The 24,904-nt window shown below is 38.4% G+C and overlaps 2 protein-coding genes across 2 annotated transcripts in view; both read right to left on the reverse strand.

Moving 5' to 3' along the window:
• LOC103524369 (exonuclease 3'-5' domain-containing protein 2) overlaps positions 1-24,643 on the reverse strand; it is a 25,170-nt gene extending 527 nt beyond the window's left edge. Inside the window, exons 1-10 of the mRNA XM_008489380.3 lie at positions 24,110-24,643; positions 23,623-23,797; positions 8,256-8,430; positions 6,634-6,656; positions 5,780-5,794; positions 5,177-5,463; positions 4,446-4,519; positions 3,264-3,395; positions 1,952-2,097; positions 1,233-1,426 (exon numbers count right to left, since the gene is read on the reverse strand). Coding sequence (XP_008487602.1) covers positions 1,233-1,426; positions 1,952-2,097; positions 3,264-3,395; positions 4,446-4,519; positions 5,177-5,463; positions 5,780-5,794; positions 6,634-6,656; positions 8,256-8,430; positions 23,623-23,797; positions 24,110-24,297 — 1,409 coding nt within the window. The 5' untranslated portion in view covers positions 24,298-24,643. The remainder of the gene's footprint in view (positions 1-1,232; positions 1,427-1,951; positions 2,098-3,263; positions 3,396-4,445; positions 4,520-5,176; positions 5,464-5,779; positions 5,795-6,633; positions 6,657-8,255; positions 8,431-23,622; positions 23,798-24,109) is intronic.
• LOC113473945 (uncharacterized protein K02A2.6-like) lies at positions 10,966-15,821 on the reverse strand. Its single transcript, XM_026833481.1, has 3 exons — positions 15,385-15,821; positions 12,330-14,897; positions 10,966-11,393 (listed from the first exon to the last, which is right to left on the reverse strand). Exons 2-3 carry the CDS (start codon positions 14,538-14,540, stop codon positions 11,340-11,342), a joined length of 2,265 nt encoding a protein of 754 aa, XP_026689282.1. The 5' UTR covers positions 14,541-14,897; positions 15,385-15,821; the 3' UTR covers positions 10,966-11,339.
• Positions 24,644-24,904: the final 261 nt, after the last annotated feature.

Genomic DNA, 24,904 nt, shown 5'->3' on the forward strand with positions numbered 1-24,904 from the left:
TATTACTATGTGCCTCTGCAATTGATTTCCATATTTCAATAATCTATTTACACTGGTAATGTCGCCACTGGTCACTACTCGATTAATGTAGCTACTCAATTGTCCTCACGAGGCTGAGTGCACCCCGAACTCCAAGCACAGAGCCGAAAAAATCCTCGGCTCCGCCGGGAATCGAACCCGGGCCTCCTGCGTGCAAGCCTAGTGTGATACCCACTCGGCCAAGGAGGTTGCTTTTATTATTCTACTAGCTGAATTCCGTCGCTTCGCTCCGGAATCCCGCTAGTTCATCCCGAGGCATGGCCAAACTTGTAGAAAAGGCATGGCCGAACTTGTAGAAAATAATAAAAAATACGGTCGCGCTGCGCGCTCCCTATTAGCTGCATAGTTATCAAACTAAAAACATAAACGAAACTCAAAATGTTGGTCGAGAGCGGAACATTTCTCTCCCGCAGTCTCTGCACTCTGTGTATTTCTTATGGAAATTTTAGCGATCAAAAATTGATATCTCAGGATCGGTTTAGATTTTCGCAAAATCCTTTCTTATTGCACACCTAGACCATAAAAGGAATATTCCTACCAAATTTCAACTTTCTAGGTGTTGTGGTTCTAGAGATAGAGCGATCAGTGTGTGAAATGTGAAATGTGAACTGTGAATGAGTGAATGGATCTCGTTCTTATAACTTACTAGTTCATCCCGAGGCATGGCCAACCTTGTGGAAAAGGCATGGCCGAACTTGTAGTCATCAAACTAAAAACATAAACTATCTCAGGATCGGTTTAGATTTTCGCAAAATCCTTTCTTATTGCACACCTAGACCATAAAAGGAATATTCCTACCAAATTTCAGCTTTCTAGGTGTTGTGGTTCTCGAGATAGAGCGATCAGTGTGTGAACTATGAAATGTGAACTGTGAATGGATCTCGTTCTTATAATATAAGATTGTTTACTTAATACATAAGTAAAAAAAAGGAGTAGGCCAGCTTAGTCTGGCTGGGGTACTTTAAGCAGGGAGGATACCCGCCTGAAAATTCCCTTGCTAAAGAAAATAAAATCAAACTTGCACTACAAAAAAGAAAAAAGTTTCACTGTACCTACATGGCCATGGCCAGCCTAGTTAGCTTGCAGAGTAAAGCGCCTGCCTTGTAAGCGCAAGGTCACGGGTTCGATTCCCGCTACAGTTCCTCCTATTAAACCTCTTCAAACAATAATAATCAATGGCTTTTTTTACTTACGTTTCACACAGCTGACTCCCAATCTGAATGAGTTGAATCATCGAAAGTCCCTTATATCTAGGATCTCCGACAAAATAATCATCCACTAGGGATACCAGGTCGAAAAACCTCTCGTCAGGCAGTTGTTTAGTTCGAGTATGTCTCAACAGGGCGCGCGCTGCACTTTTCACTTTACGAATCTCGTCAACATGTGTCTGGAAGCAGCAGAAGAAATTAGAATAAAATACACTGTACCAAGCAATCAGAGGAACGCTGTCATTTCCTTTGGTTTTCTTTGGACAATGGGACCTAGGATTATCAATATGAAATTGTTTGGTATTCTTACACATTTTCATATATTTTGGACAGTTTCAAACAAAGTTGATAAAATCCAACAAGAACAAAGGGAACGGAGGAAAACATGAAAAATGATAGCGTTCCTCTAATTGCTTGGCCCAGTGTATAATAACGGGGCGGATTTTATCCTGAACGGATAATGTTCGTTCTCGGAACAGCTGGCTTTCTCCTATCTTGGCTTCCTTCTCTCTTCCATTTCGGAACGATAAGACCTTGGCAGTTACAATTCCTTACAGGTCTTACAGATGTATTGTATTTTATTGTTAACAATGTTACCCATTCTAATTCCCTCTATGAAAGCTCTACCCTTTATCAAACTTTTTTTTAGTAAAATAAAATTAAAAAAAATTAACAACAAGGCAGATGCGCTACGCGCTACTCACCACAGCTTTATTCGTCTTGCTGTCGAGAGGCGCGTTGCAGAGGCGCGCTAAACTCTTCCTCATAGCTTGATCCTTCATGTTGCTTCTCATGTGACACCGGTAACACATCAGTAGGACGTCATGAGATCTTCGGTCTTTCATATAATCTGAAACAAGACAAGGTCGGTAGTTACAATTCACTCTATCGCACACACCTCGTAAAAATAAAGAAAATATCTAATGATGATTTAATAATATTTAATAATAACAATAATAATAGTGCTTATTTATACTGCTCGAATAGGACTGAAAAGTCCCTTTACTCCAGCAGTAGGCTACTACTATTATTGTGGTCAAATTCTCAAATTATATTGAGGATAAAATTCCATACCTCGGCTGGGATTGAACCCACGCCCTCCTGTTTACCAGGCGAGCGCCTTAACCACTACATCACCGAGGCATGTAATGTAATGCTCGATCTTAGCGCAGAGAGTTTTCAGTTAATCCAGAGTGCTAATCAACGATGAAGCCAGTTAGCTTGGAGGGCAGCGCGCTTACCATGTAAGCTTTAGGTCGGGGGATTGATTCCCACCCGGGCCGAACTTTCTTCTTAACAGATTTCGTTCTAGGAACAGGTTTCTACTATGATGTCCTCCTTCTCTCTTTGATTTCCGGATAAGGCTAAGAAGCATAGAGCTTTCTGCTCTACGCGTTTGGGACTAGTCGCGTCCGTCGTTTTCCTCTACCTGCTCTATGCGCTATGCTTCACTCTGTTTTTAGCCTAAAATTCTGGCTTTTAACACTTCCTCTATTTTTTATTTATTTATTTATTTATTTATTTTCACCAAAATACTTTTCATTTGTACACAAAGAACTTAACAATTTTTTTCCTATTCGAGCAGTATAAATTTTTCTTTTTTGATTGGGTTTTATTTACAATCTACAATTTAGTTAAGAACAAGTTGTAATAAGTAAATCAGAGGGTAGAATAATTGACATGATGGAGAAGATTCCCAGTGGAATCACTCCAGTATTATTTGCTACATACAAATCCTGTAGTTGTAGTAGGGTTGGAATGCAATTCAACCACCTAGTGTGCAACTCGCCCAAGCCCAAGATTTAGATGAAAAAACAGTGTCCATAGCATAAGTGCTAACAAAATCTGCCTAGGATCCTAGATCACTGTTAGTTCATTTTGTCAAGGAGGCCTTAGGATAGTCGCACACTAAGCTGGGTGGTTGCAGAAACTTTTATTTATCTATTGTGAAAAGAGATCAGTTGGCCAAGTTCTTTTCAGTCTTCGGTTTGAAAATAATAATAATAATAATCATACCAGGCAGGTATTTCCGATACTCGTGCGGTACAATGTACTTCTTGACAAGTGAGTAGCGCTCCTCACTGCCACACACCACACACTGGTTCCTCTTCTCCTCCGAGTAATACTTGCAGTCCTCACGATCAAAACCTTCAAATCAAATATTTTTATCGTGATAAAATACAAACAAGTAAAGGAAGGAATTTTAATTGTGGTAAACATAAATGCTTGTCACAAAATTTAATGTCGTTCCCTGCTTAATGGACTACGCTAAAGTTTATGACTTGACTTGGACTCGAACCACCAACCTCCAGATTCGAAGTCCACCGCGCTAACCACTATACCACTGAGGTTGGTAAATAAAAAATACAAACAAGTATGTAGGTACACAATTTTCCTTAATGCTAATATAGGACTAACTTATTACTACTTGGATAAAATAGGTGATGCCGTACCCTATTATGATTGTAACTCGTAGAAACAAATAATACTATAGGTATTTTTACCTTCGGGCTAGGGTGCGCCAGCGTTACCGGACGATTTTGTTTTGTTCACTACTTTGTTATAACTTGTCGCATCTTGTTAAAGTAAACATTTCTGGATTCAGAATCATAAGCAATTTAGTCGCTATGGAGTCGTGGACCCCACAACATCGTGCTTTCGCCGTAGAGGCTTTCCTTAAAAATAGTGAATTTGTGATTATTGTTCAGAGGAATTTTCGTATTCATTTTCGTGTAACAGCCCACGGAAGAGTTCCCTCACGCAATACAATCCTCAGATGGGTTAAAAACTTTCGAGAGACAGGTTCTGCGTGCAAAAAAAAACCAGGTGGTAGTTTGAGGACTGTCAGAACACATGAGAACATTGAGTTTGTGCGCAAAAAACAGGTGGTATTTTGAGGATTGTTAGAACACAAGAGAACATTGAGTTTGTACGCGAAGCTATTCTACAGAGTCCCCGGCGATCTGCAAGACAACATGCTCCAGCTCTTGGCCTGTCCGCGACTTTTCGACTTTTCTTGTTCCAGAACTTCGCCGCCGTGGTCTTAGTCGTTGCCAACTGTACTTCCAACAAAATGGAGCAACCTGTCACACATCATCAGGTAACGCTGGCGCACCCTGTACTTGGATAAAATAGGTGATGCCGTACCCTATTATGATTGTAACTCGTAGAAACAAATAATACTATAGGTATTTTTACCTTCGGGCTGAAACGAGAGTCGAACTGTGAACGGGTCCTCCCGTACCAAACTGCCCAGATCTTTGTCCAAATACCTGGGAAAAAAATAATGTACTCTTGAGTGGAGGTAACCACTACTTAGGCGAGGTTAACGCCGGAAGCGTTCTCTACCACCTAACCCTGGAAGGAGTTCCTGGATCTACCCCTTGGGCAAGAGCTTGGAGAGGAGACTTGATCAGCAGCCACTGCTACAACAACAACCACTTAACCCTCAAATTCTCAAATAAATGAGCATAAAATTACATGCCTAGGCTGGGATTGAACCCACGCCCTCCTGTTTACCAGGCGATCGTCTTGACCACTACGCCACCGAGGCAGGTGGCGTAACGTATCATCAGTACTGAAAAACTAAAAAAGAAAAAATGGAATTTTGATTGAAAAAAAAAGTGTTTCACCCGACGAGTGAGGGTGAAACACTTTTACCTTCGCGCTGAAACGAGAGTCGAAAAAAGTCGAAAAAGTCTACAGTGTACTGGCACCTTAAAAGTAGACATTGTTAAGGTGGAAACACACTACCATCACGTCACGTGAGCTCACGAGGAGTCAAAAAAAGATGTACTTCAACCTTCAACGTTTTCCCATAATCGTAGGTAATCTCGTTCAGGTCACGCTACTATCACGTCAAGTGAGCTCACGTGAAGTCATGGTAGTGTGTTTTTACTAATGCCTACGACCGGGTCCCCTATACATACCACTGAGCTTTCTTCCTGTCACACGTACACAGCACCTGACCCAAGCTGTCCAGAAGATAACAGTTGTCATACACTTTCCCCGGTCGAAACCCTTTCCAAGGGCGGGACTCTGTTGAATACGACCTTCGCGAGGGTAGACTGGATTCGGGTCTATTTGGACCGAGGAATTTGGCCTGAGCTGAGGGCTTGTCCCTGTAGGGAACACCGAGGTAGTCGAAACAGTGCTGATTAATGTACGACTCGTACACACTGGGTCTGGACCGGAAGAGAAAGCCAAAGATGCTTTGCTGTAAAGGAGATGAAAACCACACGTCAAGTTTGATGAAGGGAACTGTAAACTGTAGCCGTAGGTCAGGTCTTATAGTCCCGAAATTGAAGAGAGGAAGACAAGATGGGAGACAGAAAGCCGTTCCGAGAACGAACCTTATCTGTTTGGAACAAAGTTCGTCCCAGGTCGGAAAGCGAGCCCGCGACCCATCGCTTACAAGGTAGACGCGCTACTTTCCAAGCTGACAAGGCTGGCTTAGTTGTTTTATTTCAACAGAATAGAAAAACCTACCTAGGCCTCCTCACTCAAGAAATTAAAAATGGGCATTTACTTACCTTGAGAGAGACAAAAACCGCCAAAAAGCGGTAAAATGCCGCCAACCGTTGCACCGATCTTAACCAAAAGTTTCGTGCCGCATCCTTGTCCCGAAATCAAAGACAGAAGGAAGACAGGATAGGAAAAATCCAGCCGTTCCGAGAACGAACATTATCCCATCAGGATAAAATCCGCCCCGTGTGGGAGAAGAACCCGCGGCCTAGCATTTACAAGGTAGACACGCTACCAACCAAGCCAACGACTAACTAGGCTGGCACACCTAATTCAAAAGGATCACTGAAGTTAGGGAACGTTGCACGTGGTTAATACAGGGTGCGCCAGAAAAACACTGACAACGGCTCAGGGTAGGTAGATGTCATCAATTCCAACAAGGTTCTGTGAGTCATTTTCCTAACTTGGACCTCGTTACCGAGAAAAGTCCAAAAAAAACACAGACCTTGTGTCAGTTTTTAAGTCACAACGTTTTCATTTTAATCCGATAAACTGTTTTTGTTAAAACCACGAGCAAGAGCACAAAATTTTGATCCGAATACACCTGAAACCCGAACACAGACCTTGTGTCAGTTTTTAAGTCATAACGTTTTCATTTTAATCCGATAAACTGTTTTTGTTAAAACCACGAGCAAGAGCACAAAATTTTGATCCGAATACACCTGAAACCCGATTTCCAAAGTTCAGTTTTGATATGTTTTTCCAAGCTCGAAAAAAATTTACGTCGTCATGTCCGATTTTTACCTTACGAAACACGCGGTTTTTGTCCGGGGAAATTTTGGAGCCGAGGTCTCCATCTTTCAGGAAAACTTGCGCTTTATTCAAGGATCAGAATGAGACCTTTTTTGCCTTTTTAACTCACGTCCTTCCCGTAGAAATAACCACCTGGAAAACATACGCGAGGCTAGAAAACTACTGACCGTGTGTAGGTGTCTTCGGGTGTCTTGAATGCTTCAAATAACTTCATTAAGCGTTAATTATTGGTGTGAAGCCAGCCATAGATTATTATTCTTTACTCTGGCGGTGCAGTTTACATTTTTTTTTTTTTTTTTTTTTTTTTTTACTGTGAGTCATTTTCCTAACTTGGACCTCGTTACCGAGAAAAGTCCAAAAAAAACACAGACCTTGTGTCAGTTTTTAAGTCACAACGTTTTCATTTTAATCCGATAAACTGTTTTTGTTAAAACCACGAGCAAGAGCACAAAATTTTGATCCGAATACACCTGAAACCCGATTTCCAAAGTTCAGTTTTGATATGTTTTTCCAAGCTCGAAAAAAATTTACGTCGTCATGTCCGATTTTTACCTTACGAAACACGCGGTTTTTGTCCGGGGAAATTTTGGAGCCGAGGTCTCCATCTTTCAGGAAAACTTGCGCTTTATTCAAGGATCAGAATGAGACCTTTTTTGCCTTTTTAACTCACGTCCTTCCCGTAGAAATAACCACCTGGAAAACATACGCGAGGCTAGAAAACTACTGACCGTGTGTAGGTGTCTTCGGGTGTCTTGAATGCTTCAAATAACTTCATTAAGCGTTAATTATTGGTGTGAAGCCAGCCATAGATTATTATTCTTTACTCTGGCGGTGCAGTTTACATTTTTTTTTTTTTTTTTTTTTTGAAAAAGTTCTCCTCTGATGTCATATCTAACATTCCTTTTCTTCTACCATAATCTATTTATACCACCCTGTTTGATCCTTATTCCTGTGTTATTTGAAAAATAAAACATTTAAGTAAAAGGGGCACATGACATTCGAAGTCGAGCCTTTTAAACAAAATTTATTAAAAGAAAAAAAAAAAATCCTCTGATGGGTTGAAATAAATCTTTTTCCGGCGGAAAAACTGAATTTTATTTTCACAGCCCTCGCGTCTTCTAGAACATTGCAAAGGCACCCACACACGGTCAGTAATTTTCTAGCATCATGAGTGTTTTACAGGTAGTCAAGTGGTTATTTCTCCGGGAAGGACTTGAGCTAAAAAGGTAAAAAAAGGTCTCCTCCTGATCCTTGAATAAAGCGCAAGTTTTCCTGAAAGATGGAGACCTCAACTCCAAAATTTCCTCGGACGAAAACCGCGTGTTTGTTAACGTAAAAATCGGACATAACAAGGTAAATCTTTTTCGAGCTTGAAAAACAACATCAAACCTGAACTTTGGAAATCAGTTTTCAGGTGTATTTGTATCAAAATTTTGTGCTCTGGCTTGTGGTTTTACAAAAACAGTTTATCGATTAAAATTAAAAAGTTATGACCTAAAAAATGACACAAGGTCTGTGATTTTTTTAAAAAGTGGTTTTTTGGATTATTCTCGGTAACGAGGTCCAAGTTAGGAAAATGACCCACAGAACCTTGTTGGAAATGATGACATCTACGTACCCTGAGCCGTTGTCAGTGTTTTTCTGGTGCACTCTGTATAAGGATGGGGGAATTTCTGGGCAATCATGTGCTGCTGGCTATTGGCTATTCTACAAGGATTTATTTCTACTCACCAACAGTCTCTTGGGCAAGATATGCCAACCCTCTGGGCAACACGTTGTTTTGCTTGGCAATATGCCGCAAGTCTAGCCAGGAGGTAATGTCCACTTCATAGTCCTCGTACAAATATTTGGAATCATTTTCTATTGCCACTCCCACTTTCACTATCATAGGATCATTCAGAAGGTTCTGGAAAAAATGACAAATAAGCCAGAAGGTATAAGTACCCTGTACCTACAGTAGAACCTTGATTACGGGGGTTGTTGAAATTATCAAGGTTGAAATGATCACTTTCTATGATCTTTTCCCCTGATAATAGGATATCCTTTGAAAGATAGAAAAAAAAACAATGGATTTTGGAGTTGAAATAATAGAAACTTGAAATAATGGAGGTTCTACTGTACTTATTAGAACCAGAAGGTATATACCTTATATAAGAACCCAGTACCTACTTATTAAAAGGCTCATCACTGTGTATCAAGTCTAAAGTATTTGGTATTAAGTAGGTACATTAAAAAAGGTCTATGTAACTGCAACCTGATTGATTCTTCTGTGACTTTCCCTATGTTTTACTAGAAGAGCTTTAAAGGCTAGGGTTCTTTTAGGACTGATTTCTTAGATGATATTGGGGTATTCCTTAGGTGACAGCACCACACTTGAACATGAGATTCTAGAAGAATTGACCATTCTCATGATTTTCAAATATTTACTCATATGAAAGAAGAAAAAAATTAAAAAAATAAAACCGCAAAAATTTTTCAGTTACGTTATGTACTTCTCGAGATATGCGCATTTTAACGCGAGCGAAAGATGTGGCAACAGTGCATGACTACAATGGATTTTGGAGTTGAAATAATAGAAACTTGAAATAATGGAGGTTCTACTGTACTTATTAGAACCAGAAGGTATATACCTTATATAAGAACCCAGTACCTACTTATTAAAAGGCTCATCACTGTGTATCAAGTCTAAAGTATTTGGTATTAAGTAGGTACATTAAAAAAGGTCTATGTAACTGCAACCTGATTGATTCTTCTGTGACTTTCCCTATGTTTTACTAGAAGAGCTTTAAAGGCTAGGGTTCTTTTAGGACTGATTTCTTAGATGATATTGGGGTATTCCTTAGGTGACAGCACCACACTTGAACATGAGATTCTAGAAGAATTGACCATTCTCATGATTTTCAAATATTTACTCATATGAAAGAAGAAAAAATTAAAAAAATTACACCGCAAAAATTTTTCAGTTACGTTATGTACTTCTCGAGATATGCGCATTTTAACGCGAGCGAAAGATGTGGCAACAGTGCATGACTAGCGATACGTCATTCCATAGTTAGGCGAGTAGGTATACCTACTATACGCATGTGATTCTAGCGCACTTGTTACTTTCCTTATCCTATAGGAAAGTAATGTAATCGGGTCAAATTTTCGATGGTCAGATTTTAGTGCCAAAACACGTTTTGAGGTCCCTAGAGCCTAAATCCAAAGTTTCAGCCATTGGTCCGTGTGTCTGTCTGTCAAAATATCTCGAGAACGGTAAGAGCTAGAGAATTGAAATTTGGTATGTAGCTGTCAAATGTGACAAGGATGCGACACGAAACTTTTGGTTAAGACCGGTGCAACGATTGGCGGCATTTTACCGCTTTTTGGCGGTTTTCCGTGTAATTTAACAATATCTCGGGAACGGTATAAGCTAGAGACTTGAAATTTGGTACGTAGTTCACAAATGTGACAAGGATGCAACACAAAACATTTGGTTGAGATGGTTGCTGCGCTTGGCGGTATTTTGACCGCTTTTGAACAGATTACGATCGTTTTTTGGCGGTTTTCAGCTATAGCGACAAAACCGTTAGAGATATTGTAAATGTTACAACAGAACACCCAAATAAGCACCATTCAATAGGATAAGGAAAGTCGTGTGATGTCCACACCAGATTTTTTTTTTCCTTCTTCTTCATCTCCATTAATAGAAAAGTTATTCTTCTTCACCCATAAAGGTGTTTTGTCATCTCCAGTATTAAAGAATTACTCAGGTATCTCCTCTAATAAATTAGTTTTGTCATCTCCACTACTAAAGGAGTTTTGTCATCTCCACTACTAAAGGAGTTTTGTCATCTCCACTACTAAAGGAGTTTTGTCATCTCCACTACTAAAGGAGTTTTGTCATCTCCACTACTAAAGGAGTTTTGTCATCTCCACTACTAAAGGAGTTTTGTCATCTCCACTACTAAAGGAGTTTTGTCATCTCCACTACTAAAGGAGTTTTGTCATCTCCACTACTAAAGGAGTTTTGTCATCTCCACTACTAAAGGAGTTTTGTCATCTCCACTACTAAAGGAGTTTTGTCATCTCCACTACTAAAGGAGTTTTGTCATCTCCACTACTAAAGGAGTTTTGTCATCTCCACTACTAAAGGAGTTTTGTCATCTCCACTTATGTACTTCTCGAGATATGCGCATTTTAACGCGAGCGAAAGATGTGGCAACAGTGCATGACTAGCGATACGTCTCGTACCTACCTATGTACGTACCTAGGTATAAGTTGATTATTTTGTTTATTATACATAGGTATGTTGAATGAATCTTGACATAATATAAATTAACAAACATGTTTTGATGGGTAGATAAGTAAGTAGGTACATATTGGGTAGATAAGTAAGTACATATTACCTACTCAAGTTAAAGATGTTTGATTATAGTTGGATTTGGCAACACCGCGTGGCGGGGGATTTTGAATATATAGATTTGGTGCAGCTTCATTGTTCATTGTTGTAATTTTGTGTTTTGGAATAATAATTATGCTGAAATAAAATACCTATCTTTAACTTTGAATTTAAAAGCCTTTTGACCTTTTCAATATTACTAATCTTAAACATGGCGCAATCGGTATAACTTGCAATTATTTTGAACCCTGGAAAGAATTTTGACAGCAACCGCATTGGACAGAAATTTGACAGTATGGAGTTTAACAAACCATCACCGTTGGCCTTTGATGGCAATGTGGCCGAAAATTTCAGAGTCTTCAAGGAGGAGATTCTTATATATTTCATGGCCACTAAAACAAATAATGAGAGCCGCGAAATTCAAGTGGCAAGGCTCAAAAATCTCCTCGGCCAGGAAGGTAGGCGAGTGTATTCTTCTTTAGCCAAACCTGAGAGTCATTTGGAAACAGTCTCAAGTATTCTTGATGCATTGGAGTCACACTGCATTCCCAAGAGGAATGAAACCATGGAGCTATTCAAGTTTTTCTCCAGGAAGCAGGGTGTGGGAGAAAAATTTGAAAATTTTCTTGTTGAATTGAAAACACTCATTCGATCCTGTGATTTTAAAGAGTGCGAGGACAAGGTGTTGAAGAGCCAAATTATTCTGGGAATAAATTGTAAGGCAACACAGCAGAGACTTTTACAAACAGAGAACAGTTGATTCCCAAGAGGAATGAAACCATGGAGCTATTCAAGTTTTTCTCCAGGAAGCAGGGTGTGGGAGAAAAATTCGAAAATTTTCTTGTCGAATTGAAAACACACATTCGATCCTGTGATTTTAAAGATTGCGAGGACAAGGTGTTGAAGAGCCAAATTATTCTGGGAATAAATTGTAAGGCAACACAGCAGAGACTTTTACAAACAGAGAACAGTTCATCATTGGAAAAAGTCATCAATTTCTATATATCCGTTGAGCAAACAAAACTAAACTTCCTACAAATTGAAGGGAAGGAGGGGTCAAATCTTTTGCAGAAAGATTCTTCAGTTGATGTTAACATTATCAAGGTAAATTGTTCTTACTGTGGTTTTAAACATGCAAAAGAACAAATGAATTTTTTAATAAAATGCACATTTCTTCTATACACCTTCCCACTGTCATTATTATTATTATTATTTTTTTTTTCACAAGGAAAGTTGCTAACAGAACTATCAACATACTAATCATAAAATCACTAGCATGTTGCCAACATAATAATTATCACTAACACAAACAACAACAAGTTTGTATGGATCACAGATGGGACCATCCTAGCTAAACAAAATGAACAAAGCAAGAAAATCTACAAAATTTCTAGCAGCAAAGACTTAGAGAGATTTGAGAAAACCTGAGAGTCAATGACTGAAGAGGGGGTAAAACAATTGGGGACTGAAGAGTCAGGCATTAGGCCTGGTCTCAAAGTTGACTGAGTGTCAGTGTCATTGATAAGAGCATTATAATCTTCATTAGAACAACTTGTATCACTACCTACATTGTCTTCTGCGGCCAAATGATCATCAAGAAAAGAACAAATGAATTTTTTAATAAAATGCACATTTCTTCTATACACCTTCCCACTGTTATGCATTTTAACTAAATAAGATCTATTGTCTAAACATTCAATTATTGTACCCCTTTCCCAAATTTTTGACTTGATGTCTTGCACTAAAACTTCATCATCCAAGCAAAAGGTTTCTGTTTTTTGTAAGCTATTTTTATTATAATTAAGATACTGATTACTCTTATCAATAACCTGGGGGTCTTTAATTACATTGGGATACAAATGACTACCATCTATGGGAAGTTTAGATCTCAGATTTTTACTCATAAGTAACTGAGCTGGTGAGTATTCTAAACCAGCAACTGGACTGTTCCTGTAGTTAAGAAGGTACAATTGAATGTCCTGATTAGTATAATTGGCCTTAACAAACAGGGACTTTACAATACCTACTGCCTTTTCTGACAAACCATTGCTACGTGAGTGGTGAGGACTGATAGTTTGACTTTTGAAATCCCATTCTCTAGAAAACGCAATGAACTCGGTAGAGTTGAAGGGAACATTATCAGAAATCAGAATCTTTGGAATTCCAAAACGGGCAAAAATATTTTTCAGAGCAATAATTACAGAAGCAGTTGATTTATCTTTCAGGGTTGTAACCTCAATCCAGCGAGAATAGTAATCAATTAGAACAAGATAAGCTTTTTGATTATGTTCAGCAATGTCCACACCCACCTTGTAGAATGGGATATCAAAAATATCATGAGATTGCAAGGGGTCCTTAATTTTAGATCTTTGAAATCTTTGACAAACTGGGCATGATACAATTAAATTCTTTAGATCTGAAAGAATCCCAGGCCAATAGAAAAATTTCTTAACTGTCAATTTACTCTTGTCAAAATTTAAATGGGTTTCATGAATAAGATTTAGAACATGTTTCCTTTCAGTCTTAGGAATTACAAGCCTATTTTGAAAAAATACCAAATTGTTCTCACAAACAATGTCATTTCTTACATTAAAGAAGTGCAAAAGTTCTGACTGATTATCTTGACCTAAAGATCTTGGCCAACCATTAGAAAAGAACTCCAGCACTTGAGACAAAATAGGATCCTGTACTGTGGCAGATGTGTATCTACTAAGACTATCATCCTTGAACTCTAATTGAGTGCCCACCACATGAACCATTTCAACCAAGGTTTCATCATCCTCCACAGTACAGTCCTGCACATTCCTTGAAAGCAAGTCAGCTACATGCATATCCTTGCCTGGTAAGTACTTGATTGTAAAACAATAAGGAGCTAACTTCAATCTAAGTCTCCTAAGTCTATTGTTTGGTATGGCATTTAATGGTTTCTGAATAATTGAAATCAAAGGATTGTGATCAGTATAGACTGTTATGTTAGCATGTCCATACAAAAAGTTGTGGAATTTCTTGAAAGCAAAGCAAATGGCCAGTAATTCTTTTTCAACTTGTGCAAAATTACATTCACTAGGAGAGAGGTTTCTACTTGCAAAGAATACTGGTTTTTTATCTTGTAATAGAGTGCAACCCAATGCAAACTGGCTGGCATCTGCTTGAATTTCTATTGGTTTATCATATCTGAAAGTATGAAGTAAAGATAAACTACAAATAACATCTTTAATTTTGACCAGCTGTTTTTCATGAATATTATTCCAAAAGAAAATGGTATTTTTCTTCAACAAATCTTTAAATGGGACTAAAAGGTCAGACAAGTTGGGAATGAAAGGACGCAAATAATTAATCAATCCCAGAATACTCTGTAATTCTTTACGATTGGATGGTGCTTTCAAATTTTTAATTGATTCTACACGATCAGAATCTGGCTTCATACCGGCTTCATTAAAGACCATACCAAGATAATTTACTTCTGAAACAAAATACTGAATTTTATCAACATTAAATTTTACATTTTTTGATCTAGCTACTGATACAATTTCCATAAGAATATTCAATAACTCTAATTCAGAGTCTGCCCCAGCAATAATGTCATCAAAATATACATTGACTCCCTTTATGTTACCAAAAATGTTAGAGGTCATTTTTTGAAAGTATTCTGGAAGTACTGACAGACCAAAAGGGGCCCTGAGATATTTGTAAGTTCCAAATGGGGTACTGAAAGCACACAAATCACTAGATTTTGTGTCAAGTTTAATTTGATGAAACCCATCTTTTAAATCAAGTACACAGTAGTATTTCTTATTTCCTAACTCACAAGATAATTGTTCCAAGGTGGGAATCTGATAGTACTCACGAACCAAATTAGGATTAAGATCACGTGTGTCCAAGCACAAGCGGAGGTCACCTGACTTTTTCTCCACTATTACCAGATTACTGCACCACTCAGCTGATTGAGTTTTCTCTATGACACCTTTTGATTCCAGCTTGTTCAAAGTTTCCTGTAATTTATTCAATATTTTGTAAGGAACTCTACGACATGGGTTGCTTTTAGGGATAGCTCCCTGTTTAACCTTGAGACTAAGCTCACCAGGAAAACAACCTAGACCTGTAAAAATATCTTTATTTAGAGAGATAAATTCCTCCAGGGATGGAATATTATTTACTGTATGAGAATACACACTAGGTATCAATTTAAATTTTCTACAAGCTTGACAACCAAGTATAGGCTTACATTTAGACTTATTTACAACATAAAACCTATCAATTATACAAATTCCATTCAGTTTAACATTCAAAGATATAACACCATCTGGTTTCATGATAAAACCGCCAAACATTTCCAATCTCACATTAGTAGGCTTCAACTGAGACTGGGTTGCTGGATTCAACTGATCAAATATACTCCTTGGAATGATATTAGCCTCTGCACCTGTATCTATCTTAATAAAAGTTTGTACAGTATCATCAAAAGAAATTTTTTCATACCAGTTCTTTTCATTGGATGTAAACTCTGAGATCCCAATCACATTCAGCTCAAAAGAATCATCCTCTGCCTTTTCTTCAAAATCAACCTCTGCCTTTTCTTCAACTTCATATGCTTTCTTCCATGACTCTTGTTGATTTTTCTTCAGGGCACCAGATTTACAAACTGAGCTAAAATGGTTTAATTTGTTGCATGTCTTACATTTCTTCCCATATGCACTACATTTTCCTTTTGCATGTTTAAAACCACAGTAAGAACAATTTACCTTGATAATGTTAACATCAACTGAAGAATCTTTCTGCAAAACATTTGATCCCTCCTTCCCTTCAATTTCTAGGAAGTTTAGTTTTGTTTGCTCAACGGATATACAGAAATTGATGACTTTTTCCAATGATGAACTGTTCTCTGTTTGTAAAAGTCTCTGCTGTGTTGCCTTACAATTTATTCCCAGAATAATTGTAGGTGCCAAGGACACTCCGTTTGTTGTTGTTGGTGCTTTCTTTCTTTCGGGCACTATGGTACCTGTGAATACTCAATACCCAACTAAACAGATACTTACACATACGAAAACATTTTAAGATTCAAATTTACATACCTAATACCTGCTAAGGTGAACAGTAAAACCTCAAAATACCTATAGATATGACTAATATTCTCCAAATACCTGACTCATCGTAATTCTGAGTTCTCATTAGTCCAAAACCAAACCTATTACAACTCCCAAGATTCTTTAGCCAACACCTGAGAACAGCAGACGCGTTTCGTTCTTATTTGAACTCATCAGTTAGACATAGCTCTCAGGTGCTGGCCAAGAATTTGGAAGTGTTATTTATACTTCAGAGATGGAAGTTGTGGAGAAACGAGAACCTGGGTTTCTATGTAAGATTTTTTTTTTTTTAAGAGGTTTGACAGAAGGAACTGTAACTGCTATGGTCTTATCGTCCTGAAATCGAAGAGAGAAGGAAGACAGGATAGGAGAAAGTCAGTCGTTCCGAGAACGAACATTATCCCATCAGGATAAAATCCGCCCCGGGCGGGAATCGAACCCGCGGCCTAGCGCTCGTTCCGAGAACGAACATTATCCAGGATAAAATCCGCCCCGGGCGGGAATCGAACCCGCGGCCTAGCGCTTACCGAGGCACACGCACTATCAACTAAGCTAACTAGGCTGGCTGTGTAAGATTTTATTTTAGTGTTGAGTGTTGTTGTGAGCGCCACAATTCTAATACTTGAAAATCCCATTAGATTCGGGTTCAAATCAGAGCCACGCCTAGTTAGTTTGGAGGGTAACCTATCTACCCTGTAAGCGCTAGGTCGCGGGTTCGATTCCCGGGGTGGATTTTATCCTAAACAAATAAGGTTCGTTCTCGGATCAGGTGGCTTTCTCCTATCCTGTCCGAGAACGAACTCTATCAGTTTAGGATAAAATCCGCCCAAGACCTACCTCGGTGGTGTAGTGGTCAAGGCGCTCGCCTGGTAAACAGGAGGGCGTGGGTTCAATCCCAGCCGAGGTATGGGATTTTATCCTCAATAAAATTTGAGAATTTGACCACAATAATAGTAGTAGCCTACTGCTGGACTAAAGGGACTTTTCAGTCCTATGCGAGGAGTATAAATAAGCACTATTATTATTAATTCCGCGACCTAGCGCCTAAAAGACAAACGCGGTACCCTCCAAGTAAGACTACGTAATAAATCAATCATTAACCCCTTTTGTCCTCAGGTAAACATGAGCGTCGCAAGCAGCGTCACACCGAGGATTCCGGCATAGATTTAACCCTTAGCAACACCATCGACCTCACCACAGAAGAGTCCAAGATCTGGTGGCCCTGGGCCTCCTATGAGGAATGGAAGCAGGCCAATCATTTCGATCTAGGCTCTCATGATGACAGTGAGGCCAATATAAGGAACAGTAGCCCTAGTGAGGCTGTTATGAGGGATAATGGCCCTAGTGAGGCCCTTGTCAGTACCACGATAGAACCGAGAACATCACCTGAGACACTTGCTGATCAGGTATGTATTACTTTCCATTAGCAGGAAGTATTGGAATCGAATAGCCTTTTTAGTAGTTACGTTATGTTAGTTGAAGAAATGAGTTCCAAGTCCTAATTTTTTAACTAAACTATTTTTACTTTCTATTACTCGTACTACAGTCATAGCGAAGCTATACTAGTAATGAAAGTATTTCAATCGGTCCAAATTTTCAAATTCAGGAAATAGGTGGAAATATCCGTTTTGGGGTCCCCTGATTTCAAAAAAGTGGTTTTTAGCCCATGGTCTGTACGTACGTATGTATGTACTACAGGTTTAAACGGGAAAAGGTGGTATACAAAATATCTCAAGAACGGTCTGTCGTAGAGCGATGAAATTTGGTATGCTATCCTGGCCGTTTTGCAAAAAAATTGCAAATTTAAAAAATGCCATTTTAATCATCAAAATTTCATCTACATGATGCCGTTTATTTCATTCCTTAATTCCCAGCCGTTTCTGAGATATAAGCCTGGTTCGCAAATCACGAACCACCCTGTATACCAAAATCAAAAATTTACACTATCGTAGATACGTAGCTATGTACGAATACATCCCACAATTTTGGCATTAGGTATATGACTTACAGAGGCCAGTAAAACGGGGCAAATTTTCCCCCTCTTCGGAAAAAAAAAAAAAAATGCATTTGGGTGATCACTGATCAACTCCTTTAGGACCTACCAACATTCACTTATTAGGTACTAGCTGTTGTGCCCGTGCTTCGCCACGGTTTAGAATATTTTAGTAAGACAAAAAGTCTCCGTCAGTAGGATACGGTCGCGCTGCGCGCTCCCGGGGCTTCACGGTTTGTGCATGAGGTCGCGCTTCGCGCTCTCTTGGCTTCGCCCCTGAAAACTAATATCGTCCCTGAGTCTTGTCTCGAAGAAATGAAAACTCGGGGTCGCGCTTCACGCTCCCTTGTTTACGGTCGCGCTGCGCGCTCCCGGGGGCTTCGCGGGATTGTGCATGGGGTCGCGCTTCGCGCTCCCTTATTTACGGTCGCGCTGCGCGCTCCCGGGGCTTTGTGGGGTGTGCATGAGGTCGCGCTGCGCGCTCCCTTGGCTTCGCCCCTGAAAACTAATATCGTCCCTGAGTCTTGTCTCGAAGAAATGAAAACTGAAAACTATGCTATCCCGGTATGGTCCAAGGACAAGGACTTGGGGACTTCGTTCTCTGTAACCTCTACAGTTTCCCCGATTATACTAATGCTGTTTTTCAATCTCTCCCCAGGCTGTAACACACCGCGTTCAACACAAACGAAGCAGGAAGACCAACGAGAAGAAATCCGAACAGCGTCTACAAGAGAAACTCCGTCGACAGGAGGAGAAACTGCGTCGACAAGAGGAGAAGAAGAGAAAGGAGAGAGAGGAGAAACAAGAGAGACGCAGGAGAGAGAGGGAGATGAAGAAGAGAAGGAGACAGAATGAGAGGAAGAAGAGGAGGGGAAGAGTAGATCACGTGATGGTAGATGATGAGGAATTGGAGAGAGCGGTGTGGAATCTCCTGCAATCCCGCTGGGGAGACTATCTGACTAATGAGGGTGAGTAAATGAGGTAGCAAAATTTTAAAAAGCTAAGGAAATGAGTTCTAATTTCTAATTCTAAGGCCAGCCTAGTTAGCTTGGTTGGCAGTGCGTCTGCCTTGTAAGCGCTGGGCCGCGGGTTCGATTCCCGCCCGGGGTGGATTTTATCCTGATGGGATAATGTTCGTTCTCGGATCGATTATACTAATGCTGTTTTTCAATCTCTCCCCAGGCTGTAACTCACCGCGTTCAACACAAACGAAGCAGAAAGACCAACGAGAAGAAATCCGAACAGCGTCTCCAAGAGAAACTCCGTCGACAGGAGGAGAAACTGCGTCGACAGGAGGAGAAAAAGAGAAAGGAGAGAGAGGAGAAACAAGAGAGACGTAGGAGAGAGAGGGAGATGAAGAAGAGAAGGAGACAGAATGAGAGGAAGAAGAGGAGGGGAAGGATAGATCATGTGATGGTAGATGATGAGGAATTGGAGAGAGCGGTGTGGAATCTCCTGCAATCCCGCTGGGGAGATTATCTGACCAATGAGGGTGAGTAAATGAGGTAGCAAAATTTTAAAAAGCTAAGGAAACGAGTTCTAATTTCTAATTCTAAGTTTTGACTCGACGATTATAATTTTTTCCTCAGTTGGTCTTTTTTACCATTTTCTAATATTGCTGACATTATCATTTGGCAAACAAACAAAGCCCGTGGATTTTATTGTTATGGGTTTGGAGCTCTAAAACTGGCACTATTTAATATTTTGCCAACCAAGTTTCAAGATTAACCAATCCAAATACCAACCACGCGTACCGATGCTCAACTCCAGTGAACTTGTTCATTTAACCTGTTCTAGTTGCTAGCTAAACGAAACCTATATGTATATCTATTTTACGAAAAAGGATTGTTAATTTTTCGCTCGGTCGTCTGTGGTAGTGGGAACAATCTCATTTATTTTTTTTTATTATTATTTTTTTTTTTTGACTTGCCTATTACAATCGGTTTTATTAATTCAATTGCTTCTGTTTCAGGGAACAACGAGTGTACCAACGAGATAGAACACTGCCGACCCAAATGTTTGGTGTTTCACAAGACAGGCTCGTACATTTGTACCTGTCCTGTAACACATGAGCTCAACATAGACAATCATTCCTGTAGACGAAAGTGAAACAGCTAGCTCCGAGCTTTATGAAGAGTGAAACACCTAGCTACGAATAACTGTACAAGAGTAAAACACCAGTATACGGAGAGATTTATGAAACTGAAACACCAGTAGCCTGTTTCTAAGTAATCTAAGTTAAGTTAAACTTAGATTACGTGGATAAGTTAAACTTAGATTACGTAGATAAGTTAAACTTTTAGATTACGTAGATAAGTTAAACTTAGATTACGTAGATAAGTTAAACTTTTAGATTACGTAGATAAGTTAAACTTAGATTACGTAGATAAGTTAAACTTTTAGATTACGTAGATAAGTTAAACTTAGATTACGTAGATAAGTTAAACTTTTAGATTACGTAGATAAGTTAAACTTAGATTACGTAGATAAGTTAAACTTTTAGATTACGTAGATAAGTTAAACTTAGATTACGTAGATAAGTTAAACTTAGATTACGTAGATAAGTTAAACTTAGATTACATTATTCCCGTTAAATTTGGACACCGCTCCACCAATAATAATAAACTTAAATTTTTCTCAAACTTAAAAGATACTACAAATAATGAACTTAAATCTGGTGTTGTTTATAAAATTGACTGTGAAGATTGCCCCCATTCATACATTGGAGAGTCTGGCCAATATCTCAAAAAAAGAATGTACCAACACAATTATGACATAAAAACAAAGAAAAATGCGTCAGCCTTCACAAATCACGTGTTTGAAAATCAACATAATTTCGACTTCAATAATGTAAAAATCATAGATAATGAGAAAAACCCTAAAAAAAGAAAATTCCTTGAAGCTTTTCATATCAATAAAAATTCAAACACAGTAAACTATAGATCCGACGTGAATAATACCCTACGCATATACCAGAACCTTATCGATACCATGTAATTTCCTCACTTCTACTCCTGCTGCGATAGAGTCAACATCTATCTTGGTCTGAAGATGATGTCCTGAGTGACATCGAAAGCTCACCAATTTAAATCATCTTAATCGAAATTGTCTTGATAAGAATAATTTATTTATTTTTATCTCATTTTAATTTTTTAAATATTCTTACGATTATTAAAAACAATTTTATTTTATCTGATCAAGTTAAAGTTGGCTTTGAGCGGGAATCGAACCCGCGACCTAGCACTAAAACGAGACGCTCTACCTTCCAAGAAAAATAGAATGATTTCTAGATACTCACTTTCACGATAATCTGAAAACTTTTGTGGAACAGGCCCCAGCTTCGTGTGAGCGGAAAAGTGGGTCGTGTAAACGCGTCTTTTTATGTAAACAATCGAGTTGGCGGCAAATTTTGAAATTTGATAAAATTCTAACTGCAGGTCTCTGCATGCTGAGAGCGCCGACGGTTTTAATCATGGCCGACGCCGATCCAGAAAACTAAAAATTAACTTTTGAACAATTTTTGAAAATGGTGCTTAAAATAGTTTCGTTTTTGCATCTTTCTTTCGTTACTTCTTTGCATAATTAGTTTTTCAAACATTTCTTATAATATTTTTGTCTTTATGTAATCAATAGTCGCGATCTCCAATTTATGCACCTTCCTCCACGTGCTCGTTACTTTTTGAGTGTTCATTTCAACCTTTTCTTTTTCTCACTTTTACTAAAAACTGACTTATTTTTGCTATCAACCGCTTTTTCATTTATGGATTTACCTCCTGTCTAAATATCTGAAATTACTGTCACATCACCTTCGCCCAAGGATACCCCCCTTGCACTTGCTGTTCCATCCTCCATTGCCGCGTAAGTGGGGGATAGATTGCCCAACATTTAAGCATTTTTTTCTTTAATCAGTCACAACTTTTTTATTATTTAACATATTTAAGAGTGGATTATTTTATATTGTAGCCAAAGGGATGTATTTCTAAGACTGATATGTACTTTAACCTGATCCTTTATTTTTCTACGATTTTTTTTTACATAAAGTCATGGGCAAAGTAACCTCATAGCTGGGGTTACTTTGCCCCATGTATGATAGGACATTGTAAAAGTGAGTTTTATTCGTTTTTGAGAAAAGATACCCGTTTGGAAACACCTGTAATGAAAAGAAGGGGAAAAAATCATACAGACCAAAAAAAATTTCGTCAAACAAAGTAATTTTAAGTGTATTTTTTCAATGGAAAAAAGGGAACGAAAAAAGTAAAGAGGAAGTAGAAATTTTCAGACACAATTTTTCACAAAAAAAACAATCAACCACTTTTTCTGAAATTTACGAGAACTGAGCGTACAAATTCAAATTTTTGCACCTCACACGGGTCCGACATAATGTAAACAAGAAAAATCCCCCCCAAAAAAATCTTTTTTGTTCAAAATAAATTCGTGAGATGGCGCCACATTTTATATTCAATGATGGGAAAAGTTACCCCTATATGGGCAATCTATCCCCCTACGACGGTATTTTTTTATTTATGTCTGCACTTGCAAGTAAAAATTTCAGTCTTAAATCGGTTGGTAGAAACCCCCTTTTGTATTATGTGCCTGAAATCCTGATATCGTTGATAAATATTGTCATGGTACCCTCACCATAATATGCACTGAACTCCGCGACCTTTAATTAAAAAATAAGAGGAGGAGAAGAAAAAAAAGAAGAAGAAGAATTGAATTGCATTGAATATGAATAAATTCTACCTTATTTTCTGAAATAGAATTAACACCAACAACACATCCCCTAAGTTAACCCCAAGCTAAGTCCAACTTCTATGGAGAGAAGAGGAAGAAGAAAAGAGATTAGCCAAGATACCTAGGTAAAAATATCAAAAATCAATCAAACTTACCCATACAGCAAAGCGGCCCCAGCTATCCCACCTCCACATTGGGCTGCCACAAACATCATGGCTTTGAAAGGGCTAATGTTCCTCGTCAGCGCCATAGCAATGCTCACAGAAGGGTTAATGTGAGCACCTGGGGAACAGAAAAGTTTGGAAATTATGATGTTCATGTTGAAAGTTATGATGGAAGTAGCAATTTCCTGGAAAGGACCGTACGTAAATCAGAGAAAGTACTTAAAAGTATACTTTAAAAGCGTTAAGAATCTCGAAAAAATCCCTTGAAAAGCGCGAGTTCAAACACAAATATCTCGGCAAGTACACGACAGATTTTAAAATCGAAAACAGATTTGTGAATGTGATTTTTGACCGCTTCGTTTTATTTATGTTAGGTTGAATTATTTTTTACATGAGAATCCTCAATTAAATAATACATTGAAACACCAGCAAGTTATCATGGAAAAAAAGGCCACTCTCAAGCTTAGGTGTAGAAGCAACAGCCCCAAAAGATGGTTTAAGCTTCTACAAATCTATGGTGGAAGAATACAGGACCATTGTGAGTCGAGTCAACTGAATACAAAGTGGGTCTATATAAAAGATGGTTTAAGCTTCTACAAATCTATGGTGGAAGAATACAGGACCATTGTGAGTCGAGTCAACTGAATACAAAGTGGGTCTATATTCTCAGATCATAAAGTGTTATTTGACAAACCCATAGCCTGCCTCAAAAAACTCTTTTTTTTTCTAAAGGACAACTTACTTCTAAAGACTCTGGGATGGTATTTACATTGGAAAAGTAATCATACTGGTAGATCTTGTTCATTCGGAAGAGGGCACAGACACCATCAGGTGATGCCAACTGGAGAAGACTAACAGGTCCACGATGATTGCCGATAGTAACCCATTCACAGTCCAAACCCAGAACTTTATGATTCCTGAGAGGGGGAATATATTGATTAACAAGAGCAAGTTCTACACCTCACTAAAATATGTGTAAGTAAATGATCTAATAATACAAGCCTTATGAAGTCAGAAGTTCCCTGTTATCTATTACTGATTATTCTTAAGATTAAGAAGTAAGAACCTACATAGATATCAGAAAGAGAGTCAAAACAATAATTTCATTACTAGTATAGCTCACTATACTGAGCTCACTATACTGTAGTAATAGAAAGTAAAAATGTTCTTTAGCTACACGGAGTTTTCAATGAATCCTGGAACAAAAATAGAATGGATTAAGTACTTACACAAAATGTTTTGCAATGATCTCATCACACTTGTGTTGTGATTCAACATAGAAAACTTGGTGCATATCTTTGACACCACATAAGAGCATACGCATTTTGGACATTATTTTCTTTCGAAACAAGTAGAGACCCATTAAAGAGACAGGCAGTATGATTGTATATGGATCAATATCGGAAAGAGAACTCATTTTAGCATAGGAATTTCAACATTGAGTGAAACTTTTGGAGCTTTATGTGTGTGTTCTCTTGGAGACAACCTGAGGAGTTTGGTATTGAAGTTTGAAATATGAAAAAATCCTCGCTTGAGATATAGACATGCTTAGTTACAGCAATCTTCCATGTTTTTGACTTCCATTGTGACAATGCTGATGCACACCAACCTCTTTGACATAAATGTTTCAAATTTTCAACACTTTATACAACAAATGGCAGAGTTAAAAGTTTTTTTTTAGTTCTTTTAAAAGGCCAAAGACACATTCAGCAACCACTTTCACTTTTATTTTATCATTTTTATCCCCTAATCCCCTTTTTGCTTTCAGTAGTTTACAAAATCGAAATTCAAAAATTCGCGGCAAAGCGGTTGTGTTCGACTTAGCCATTTGCATACAAGAAACACTAATTTCTCCCTCAACCAAAATTCCCATTAAAAACTATAAAAAGTTCAGATATGACTTGGTATCGAACAACTATCCTATTGGTGGTGTCACAATCTTAGCCCACCAATCATTACACTCCGAATATCTACCTCTGAGAACTAATCTACATTTTTATCCCCTAATCCCCTTTTTGCTTTCA

This window comes from Diaphorina citri, unplaced genomic scaffold (assembly GCF_000475195.1).
Source record: "Diaphorina citri unplaced genomic scaffold, Diaci psyllid genome assembly version 1.1 scaffold95, whole genome shotgun sequence".
Taxonomy (NCBI): Eukaryota; Metazoa; Arthropoda; class Insecta; order Hemiptera; family Psyllidae; genus Diaphorina; species Diaphorina citri.